General features: G+C 38.6%; 1 protein-coding gene across 2 annotated transcripts in view; it reads right to left on the reverse strand.

Annotated features, from left to right (window-relative positions):
• The window catches only part of LOC129091468 (zinc transporter ZIP11-like), a 108,711-nt gene extending 102,161 nt beyond the window's left edge, over nt 1-6,550 (reverse strand). For both annotated transcript variants that reach the window (XM_054599103.1, XM_054599102.1), the window contains exons 1-3: nt 6,472-6,550; nt 4,707-4,824; nt 3,508-3,546 (exon numbers count right to left, since the gene is read on the reverse strand). In XM_054599103.1, the coding sequence (XP_054455078.1) occupies nt 3,508-3,546; nt 4,707-4,814 (147 nt within the window). In that variant the 5' untranslated portion in view covers nt 4,815-4,824; nt 6,472-6,550. The remainder of the gene's footprint in view (nt 1-3,507; nt 3,547-4,706; nt 4,825-6,471) is intronic.
• Between the last annotated feature and the right edge of the window lie 4,413 nt (nt 6,551-10,963).

Consider the following 10,963-nt stretch of genomic DNA (forward strand, 5'->3'; position numbering starts at 1 on the left):
CCTTTGAAAAGTGAATAAATATATAGTTTGGAATAATACTCATTCGACCAGCTGTTCCCCCAGCTTCAAAACTCAAGAACAGCGTCTAAAGAACAGCATTATATTTTTCTTGCACTTCATCACTCGGAAGTTTGCTAAATGGTGAATGCTAAAAAAGACTTTCTAGTCTTCCGCCCACTCAAAGCCCCTTAACACTATATTACCTTCCCCAATTCACACCCATTTATACACTGATAGCAGGGAATACCATGCAGAGTGCCACTAACAGGATGTAATTAAGTATTCCCATAGCAGCCTTTGGGAGCGAAACCCCTTTTTTTCTGATTGGAAGACGACACGCTCTACCTCTGAGCCACAGCCACCCCCACAAATCCCTCCACAGGTGGGAATCCTTGTAGGGAGATTAGAGCCAGAGGTAAAAAGCTTGTCAGATTGTGAGTGTATTTGCATGTGAGTAATAGCTACACTTAGCACAATAAATTATGGAATAAAAAGGGCAAGAAAAAAATGGTTGCAAGAATGATAAAAGGTATTTCTGCTTATACTGACCATTATCCAGAACTGAGAAAAAAAATCACCCTGCATCACTATCTGTCTCCACTCTTAAAACTGGCTCCTACTATCTGTCTGACCTTCTTTCACTCTCCATCTGCAACCAAGAAGCAATCCCAAGGCCTCTCAGGACATTTTTCTTTAAATATGGCATGAAGGGAGAACCGATCTACTTCCCTAGTCTTTCCATCTACTCAACTCCCTCCGGGATATCTTATTTTTTCCTCTGAATATAGCTGAATAGTTGAATTTGTCAAATATAAAAGCCAAATGGAGCAGCAATCTTGTCACTCGGCACAGCCACATCTCAGAGGCAAAACATCAGTGAGTGTAGAGGACTGCAGTTAACCGTCCGCACTCAACAAGCACAAGATTGCATACATTGCTACCTTCAGCAGCAGCACTTAGTCTTTCTCCATCCATATATCCTGTATAAGCAGCTTTTTTTCCAGGTACACAGTAAAGCAAATGCTCATATTTCTTATCGTAGTTGTTACAAAACCATTCCTGTACTTTCAGTGTCTACAAATTTGATTAAAAGCAAACATTTACATGAATAGAAACCAAACTGGAGCCAAGGTAGGGCAATAATTCAACAAAAATGAAACAGAAAGTTAAAAAAAATACTTCTACTTGCTATGCCACCAGTATCTAATACAATAACACAATCAGAGCCAACAACTTACATACAATATGCAAGGATTAGAATGAAAGATTTAGTTTCTTATTAAAATTAATTACTTTAAAAATCATATTATGCAAACACGGGGTTGTAAAATTTGAGAGATTCAGACAAGCTGTATCAAAAATTCATACAGTTCATGTTGAGTGGCTAAGTTCATCAAAAATATATTTCAGAAAGATATGCTAATCACAAAATTGGAGTGACATTAAGCAAATGATGGACAGAAACCGCCTCCCAGCTCTTCTCTGTGTTATCTTATTTTATTGGAACATATAAGAGCACCAGTACAGCCTGGGATATAATTGAAAAGCTGTTTAGATTGAACTGAGATACTGATTCTGGCCAAGGTTACAAAAGAATTTCTGCAGCACTCAAGGTTCCTAAGAGCACAGTGGCCTCCATAATCCTTAAATGGAAGAAGTATGGGATGACCAGAACTCTTCCTAGACCTGGCAGCCAAACTGAGCAATTGCAGTAGGGAGATGGGAGAAAGTTCCACAAAGTCAACTATCACTGAGATTAGATGGATAGTTTACGCCACTCGCTTTCTCTGGAAGCGTGAACAATCTCTCCTCATTTTGCATTAGTCTTATCACCTCACTTATCGTGGTCTGTTATTATAAACAATCTCACAATCGCTAAGGAATCGCAATAAAAGTTTCATCAGGATTAAAAAAAAACAAAAAACATCCATTTCACGTGGGTATATGATTGCTGTTTACGAAGCTACATGGAAATGGATGTTTAAAGTGGCAATCTCCAAGATTTGAATTCAAATAAATGTATTTTAGGTCACTATCTATCCCCGAAAGAGGCAACACAATGGTGATTGAGTCTATGGCCCGGTTATGAAAGTATTGCAATATTCATCGATTTGCAATATTACAAACTGGGTGTCTGTGGTGACATTAACAGGAAAACATTATGTATGACAGTTCTCACCATTGTTTACACACGAAAATAGAACTATGGACACAATTATGAAAAAGCTCATGTATCAACAAAAAGACTGATAAACGGAAAGCAAAATTCTATTGTTTTCACAGATAAAGTTTATCTTGATATGGAAAAAGAAACCACATTCATTTTTTGTGGTGTAGAAAAATGATGCTAGTATATTGCACACTGAGTAGACATTACACTTTCTAAGGATCTTTGGACCAGTTTAATCCAGCACTGTACCTTACATGTTTTAGCTTGACCAGTTATTTAAAGGGCTAGTGTGTAGCATATCAGGTACTCTTATTAGCAGAAATGGAATATAATATTCATAAATATATTTTTAGCTTTGTGTATCATCACCTGAAAATAAGAATTGTGTTTTCGAAACCTTAGGGTGAGCCCTTCATATCTACATAGGAAGCGGTCAACTACACAGACGAACAAACCAAACACGAGTATTTACGTTATGTCACAGTCTAACGTGCATGTGAAACTGCAGTAACGTGATGAGTTCAAAACCGTAAAATCGCCAGACACCATCTGACTTCCTTTGCAGGAGGAACAGAGGAGGACTACAGTGCTCTGCAGGTAAGGGTTTTGTTTGTCTCGTACCTGAGTACTTGCTTGGATGTGCACACACTTAGTCACTCAAAAAAAACTAATGAATGCTCAACATTCTGAACTTCTCATCCTCTCTCAATGTGTGATTGTCCGATCATTTCCCTCTTTTATAAACCTCCTAATAGGTTAAAACAGCTACGCAGCTTTTCTAAATCCCAGCAGAGATATAGTACAAGATAGCTTTCACTGGCTTAAAAAGCTTGTAAAGAAATTGTATTATTGTAATCGGCATCACTCAGAGACCTTGCCGTTCTGTGCCAGTTCAGATATGCTCCTGATTCTCTACACTGAGACACTTGATAAACATCGTACGTGAACTGCTTCCCCCCTCAGGAAATCAAGAAATGTAATCGTAAAAGTCAGATAGTGAGCTTTATGGGCTGTATTTTCTATGGCAGCATATTACCTCTTTACATGATAAGGCCAGTAATTCATTTGGGGGAATAATTATCACAAACTGTTATGAATTAATATGGCATCTGGAAGTGTCAGGCGCTGTCTGTCTCTGGAAGAAACTCAGCCTTCCACAGTGAAACGTCAAAAAAAACCATCACATCGCCGCATCTTCCTACTTGTGCTCTATGTATGTCTGTGTTTGTGTTTGTGTGTGTGTGTGTGTGTGTGTGTGTGTGTGTGTGTGTGTGTGTGTGTGTGTGTGTGTGTGTGTGAGAGAGAGAGAGGTTCAGTTCAAAATAAATCTAACTCACCCCAGCTGCAAAGCCCAAACTTCCATCCAAGATGCGCTTCTGAAAAGGGCAGATAAGAAGAGATTGTGCGAGTCAGTCAAACCAATATCTTCAAACCCTTCAGTAAACCTTACTGTTGTTCTAACTGGCAAAAATGCATCATTGCGTGAGAATCAGAGGTCAAGAGATAAAAAAAATAAAAAAAACACAATCCATGAGCAAAACTATTGTCTGTCAATAGCGGGGTTGCATGTTAGCAGTCATGTTGGAAATCCTAAGCTCTTGACAACAGCAGCTAAATGGCTAAGAACATGGAAAATTTATTTTCACTAATATCATATAGCTAATTTATGCATGTGCTGTTTTCATCTAGAAACAGATTTGTTTTTTATCATCAATATATCTGAACAGCTAGCCTGCACAAACTGCATCTACCAGCACCTCTAGAGCATTTTTTTTTTTTTACTTTTGGACAGAGCCAGGCAAGATGTTTCCCCATCTCTAGCCTTCATGCTGAGCTAGGCTAACCACCTGCAGGCTCCTGCTACATACTTACCACAACATATATTTTTATGTTATGACTTATGTTTAACTCAAGTATTTCACTATAACATTTAATTAGCTTGTATCCCACTATGGTAATTAATTGTATCAACAAAAAACAAACCAATAAACATAAATGTTCAAATTCAAATATGACCAGTATTGATACAAAATGTTGCTGAATTTCGTCTAAAAAGCAAAATATTGTATCTTTATTTTGACAAAATTGAGTTAAGACCTGAATATTACTCTGTTTTGCGATATCAAAATGTATAATTTCTGAGAAAGCTAAAAACCAGGCCAAATCTAACTGTATTCTTTATGAAAACCACATTTATTGGACTCTGCCACATAAGGCAGCTAAAGCGAGAGGGCTAAATCAAAAGTTAGCTAGCAGGACAATTAGCCATGTTTTGCCTTAGCAAAACCTAAAACTACATTACTTCATAATTTTCCTCTACTGTTATCTGTAAAAATGTAGAGAATTGTATGTTGATAAAATTTGTTTGTTATTTCACATAACTAAATGACGCCAATTCAATCATGGTGGACAAAACGCCAAGCTAACGTAAAACTACAAGATAGTGTTATCATCTCATCGAAATTAAGTATATTTACTACTATTCTTTTAAAACAACAAGCTCCATGTGTCTGTGTGTTCTGGGTTCACACAATACCTGTCGGCTAGAAAAGACAAACACCAGGGCTGCTCCGGCAGCAGTCAGTCCCCAGGTGAACAGAGTCCCCAGCAGGGCCTGGGTCACAGGGCTGTAGCCTTCCAGCATGGTGCCAGACCTGGACAAAGAACACACATGAACACACTAATCCCACGACACATTCACATTTTATTGGAAGATGTGGAGGATGATATCTTGTTCTTATCTTTCCAGAAAGACTTTGAGAACTGGAGGTGAACAAAATACGTGGATTGAAATCTTCCAGTAACTGCCCTGCCTCAGAATGAGCCTATTCCTAAGAATAGTTGTCCCCATCTAGGAGACGTCATTAAGGTACCAGAAAGCAACATAACTGTAACACTTTAAGGAAGTGTGTATCTTAGACGCCAAAGTATACACATGAATGACAAGAGAACAAACAACTGATCCCTTAGAAGGGCTCAACGTGCTTAGGCTGACTTAAAGTAGTGCCTTTAAGCCTCACATTACTTGTTCTACATACACACCCACTTTGTTTGTTTCAGCACCCATGCTTAACAAATGATAGTCAAATCCTGTTTGCCCAGGACTCTAACATCCTGGAATTCATGTTGCCAATCCTGTTGGGTTTGCTCCATCACTTCTAAATTGAAGATAATACGGTACAGCCTAAAATACCTTGACGATTCATTCTCACGTAATAAAAAAATGTACAGTAGGTGCTGTGAATGCTAAGAATGTCACTTTGTCATTAAAACACCAAATCAATCTTATTATTGTTTAACTATTAATTATCAGTTAAGAGGTTACATTCACGTAGACAAAGTGGCTACTGTGATCACAATTGACTGCTGGATGAAATAAAAAGGTTAAAACATTGTGTAACATTGGTACAAGAAGAGAAGAGTCATCAGGTCAACACACTGCCTGAATCATGACTGTTACAGAGCAACATTTACATAACGTTATAAAAGTTATAAAAATAAAGTTATAAAAATAAAAAAAAACTGCCAGTATTGATAATGAGAAAAGATAAGTCTTATACAGTAGCTTATAAATATAGCTTTTCATTTGTACGAAGAAGAATGTGTTATTTCTTCATTCAAAAGTGACATAGTCTCACTTTAAAGTAACTTTAAATGGCATCTTTTCACATTCATATGCGATAAATAAACCTGTGGGGTTTTTTTGACTTATGGAAATATTTACCAATGTGAGCTGTGAGCAGTAGGACTTTGTCATTTAATCATCAAATAACATTTGCATGAGCACTTCAATTAAAAAATAACATGCTATGGGAATATTTACCACACAGCAGCAATGAGAGCTGCTTTTATAATGCATTGACGGCTGACCATTAAGTAAATATGACTGACATATTGATATTCATCTCCGAAATGCCGAAGGAATTTTGAATGAGAAGTTACATGCATTGTTTGTGCGTACGTAGCTTTAACTGACCTTTTACATAAACAGCTAAGATGTTTTATTTTGTGATATTGCTGCATAAACTAATTTAATGTGTCGTCACGGATGTGTTTTATAAGTGGTCTTTGTTTAACTGACTTACAAACACAGAGACACAGTCCATAATGAATGCATGTAAATGAGAGCCGACCGGCTAACTTTAAATGCTTGTTCGCTTTAAACTATAAAATATATGTTACATCTCACTCAAACTCTATTTGTGGTGCCATCAAACTACATGCATTAATTCGGCAAAGTTTAATTTTGGCCTATGTTTTATGTTATCGGTATTTTTGGCATTTGTTTCAGGTTTACTCACTTCTTTCCAGTGGCACCTCGCCTCCTCTGTATTTACTTCCTACTTCCCGGTCCACGTGTCTATGACAGTCAAAGCCCCGCCTCTCCTCGCAGCCTATTGCTCAATCACTGTGATAGAAGAAGTAGTGAGAGTGACCTTATTAACTCATTCAAATATTATGAAAAACGACACGGAGTTTGGTTAACTGAGGCAGTTCAATTATATTCTTTTCTTTCTTCCTTTTTTTTAACATATAAGAAACATAGTACAAGAACATTTTACTTCTTCTTAGACACTAAATTAAACATATCCCAGTTGCCTAAAATTGAATTACATTACAGTCATTTAGCAGACGCTTTTATCCAAAGCGACTTACAATCAGTAGTATATTACATATCATTCACCCATTCACACACTGATGACAGGCTACCATGCAAGGTGCCACCATCAGACTCTAACTAACATTCATCATCCAGTCCACACCGATGGCAAGCCTTCGGGAGCAACTTGGGGTTAAGTGTCTTGCCCAAGGACACATCGACTGCCGAAGCCGGGTATCGAACCACCGATCCTCTGAATGGAGAACTACCTTGCTCTCCACTACGCCACAGCCGCCCCCCACTACTACTTCTTCTTAGACACTAAATTAAACATATCCCAGTTGCCTAAAATTGAATTGAATCTTAAACAGGAGAAAAGATGGCAAACTAACACAACATAACAACAAGCAGTGTCATATTTTAATGAACAGGTCTGTGGGGAGAGTGGTGCATGTGTATGCCTGGTTTGGACAGTGGTGGAATGTACTGTGCTTAAATACAAATTTGAGGAAGTTGTACTTTACTTTAGAGTTTCCATTTTGCTGCCCCAATTCAGAGCGAAATATTGTTCTATTTAATCCACTACATTTATCCGACAGCTTTACAATTAAGATTCCACATATAAAACAGTACATCAGTTTATCGAATATGTTACATTCTTGTAGATGACAATGACCCACAGTACTGGATATAAAGGCAGAATTAGCTCCATCTTGACCAGCTACAATATAAAAATGCTACTTACACATTACATTACTTTCTGCTGGCTGACAAGAAACAGATTCTGGGGATGTTGCTGGGGAATTTCCTCTTCCCAGTGGAAGTTTCCAGGATTGCTGCTCTCATTCATCTTTCATTAATCTCTCAGTGGCAATTCCTAGGCATGTTGATCTTTGACCGATCGCGGACCGATCATCAGTAACTGATTCAAGCACTAAATTTCCAGTTTCCAATCTTTTTGGTACAATGAAATCTTAAACGTTTTCTAGAAAGCACTTTAGCAATAATGCTATAACATTTATGGCCATATGAATTAAAAATGGTATTTTCATCACAACTCACAATCTAAATACATCCAATACTAACCCTTTTATTACGAATATTCCTAGTATACAGAAGCCAATTTAAGTAGGTAAGAAGATACTGTTTATTTTTATGTATTTTTTTCCTGAGGAAAGTTGACCAATACTTTTTTTAAAACATGTTTTTGTTAAGAAAATTAAATTAAGGTAAAGAATTCTTTGCATTTTGTAAATTTATGTCACCGACTCAAAATGCAACATATCTTATGTATCCATTAAGTTATGATCTCTCTGGGGATAAGCTAGTCTTTCTGCCTTTTCTTCAATGGATTTCTGTGCTTGCAGGATTATTGAACATCTGTGCATAATGTGGCTCAAGAAGGAAGCAGTGACTCTTTGATTCCGAGAAACTGTCTGATGTTAATCCCCGATGTGTAAGACCCCTGCTGTTTTTATGCTAATATGACTTCAAAACTCCTGCATTGGAAATATCCAAACATGACATCACGCTGCTTATTTTTGGGTCGTTTTGCATCGTAATAGTAGGAATACACCACCGAAGATAAATTTAGATAGATGATAAAACAGTGGTAGAGTACCTCAACCTTTTTTTATTTTGACAATGTTATAACATTTTTAAGTATATGTTTTCAATTAGATGTCTTAAAATAGTTGCTGAAATCACCAACACATAAGAAAAATATAAATATGCCACCTTGGATACAATAAATCTTTCCACTAATGCACTTAGATTATGCAATGAAACACAGATATTACAGTGCAGTTAGGATTATTGGTCTTCCAACATTCCCTTAAACATTTGACATTTCTATGTTGCAATCGCAGGAAGCCTGATTTGTATTACTCATAAGTGACTTTAGGTTTATAGGCAGTGTTGTTATGAAACAAAAAGATGAAAATAGGTTGATACCGAGAAACAATAAAACTAAAATAGTTTCCAGGTTCCTTCTGTGGATTCCTCTCACTTCCATGTATGCCGAAAGCATTTGCCTGTTTGATTCATATTTAGCTGGAATTATATTATTGCATGCAAGCTGCAGATGGTCTCTTTGATCTATTTAAGAGTTTTGGGTTTATTCACTCAAGCAGCATGGCTTGGATGGAAATGTCAGCCTGTTAGCACAACCACTTGGGTCCAGACTGAAATATCTCAAAAAGTTACCGTATGGATTGCCATGAAATTTGGCACAGATATTCATGGTCCCCAAAGGATGAATACTATACACATTGGCGATCTAGATACACCAGCAGACAATCAGGATCCCAAGAGGGTGAATCTTACAGACTTTATTGATACCCCGACTTTTTGTCTTGAGCCATCATGAGGTTGGTATTTTGTTGTTTTAGTGAAATATCTTGACAAGAATGGAATGGATTGCCGTGATTTTTTTTTTAATTTGTATAAAAAATAGTTTTCTCCATACATCCATGACTACAAGTCAGTATTGTCTTTGTTTCGGTGATAAAACATGTGAATAGATGATGATGGCCCACTCAATCGACTGATTTCATTCAAAGCGGGTGGTAGACTTGAAGTGTGGTTAACATTTACACATTTCAGTTCCAGGCGGTCATCATATGTGGTCTCTGCAAGACAGGAGTAAACATCCACTTCTTTAATATAAAATGTGGTTCCAGTGTTCACTCTAAAGGAGTTGTAATGGGAGTTGACAGTGGAAGTAAAAGCCTTTTGAGGGGAAGAAGAGAAAGGACAGTCGTTGGAGACAAATAAGATCTCTTACAGAGTACTCCTTAAAACCTTCTTTTCTGATAAATCGGGAAGTAGCTTTAAGCCTTGATTCTGGCAATGTGAAAGATCAACATGGCTCCTCCTTTTGTTGTAGACAGCTCTGCAGCACTTGGATATTGATGACAGTATGTCTGTCTGAACACCACAGTGAAATAGTGCCCGTGAAATACGAACCTGTCAAACGTCTCCAAATTTAGCACCATGAAACAGTGATTCCAGTGATGTTTTTTACAGGGGGTGCTGGGGTTTGGTTGAGGAGGTTGGCCTCTCCGTATGAAGTACTAGTCTCCAGGGGGAAGTTAAGCCACAACCTAATCAGGATTTTAGACTACAAAGGCATGTTTTTCCAGTCAATTGGAACGAGTCAAAAGCCAGAGTGAAGGTATGTCCTGAGATATCTCTGAGGAAAGCTGTGGCAACTGATGAATGAGCTCTAAGATAAGGTCTTTGAAATTCGATACAATCACTGGATCGTGGTTAAAGTGATGGGAAGAACGGACTAGTTTTTATTAAGCTTTGCTCGCAATATTGAAGGTGGGTGGCGGAACACACTGGAGGTTTTCTGGGGGACGTGCCCGGGGTATTCCAGCTATGCGTGTCAGAGCGGCAACAGGACGAAGGTCATCGCTCATCCAGAGTCTTTAATCTTGCCATCCCCCCTCCCGCCCACTCCTTCCAATCTACCCATCTCTTTCCCTGTCCTCCTTTCCGTCGTTTTACCTGACAAGCTTTCCGCTCTCTCGTCTCCTTTTCGCCTTTTGCTTTTCCTCTGTCACCTCTTCCTTTGTGGGATTGAGAAAAACAAGGTTGGAAGGGTTGGAGGAGGACGGAAGGACTCGAGAAGGCAAAAAAACAGCATCCCATGTCAAATGTCAAAAAACAAAAGCCCTGAAAAAACACACAGCAGACTTCTCTTTCCTGTCGGCAGATTTACTCAGTCTGGGTTGTAAAGGTGGGTGGCCCGATCAACGAGATAGTGTTATTATCTGCTTGTGTGTGTGTGTGTTTAGGTTTAGTTGTATGACCCCCCACTGAACTGTGGTGCGACAAAATGGATAGTGGGGAGGTGGGGTGAAGTAAACAGAAGCAGAGGGGCGAGAAGAAAGAGTGGAGGGAGAAAAAAGTTATGAAAACAAAAGTGTTGCAGCAGATGGGGCCGGGGTTTACCTTGGAAACAGCATTACGGCATAGGAACTGGGGGAGTACTGAGGGGGGGCGTGAGCCAAGCTGGGGTTTATCTCTGGAGACTGATGAACAAGGGGTGAGGGGGAGGTAGGGAGGGTTTGTGAGTGTGTGGGGTTTGGGGGGGGTAGCAGACACACTCCTTGAACACTGTGGGGGGAAGACATATAAAAGGGTTCCCTGGGAGAAAGAGTGTTCAGGCAAGCGTCCGAGTAGCT

This window comes from Anoplopoma fimbria, chromosome 5 (assembly GCF_027596085.1).
Source record: "Anoplopoma fimbria isolate UVic2021 breed Golden Eagle Sablefish chromosome 5, Afim_UVic_2022, whole genome shotgun sequence".
NCBI lineage: Eukaryota > Metazoa > Chordata > Actinopteri > Perciformes > Anoplopomatidae > Anoplopoma > Anoplopoma fimbria.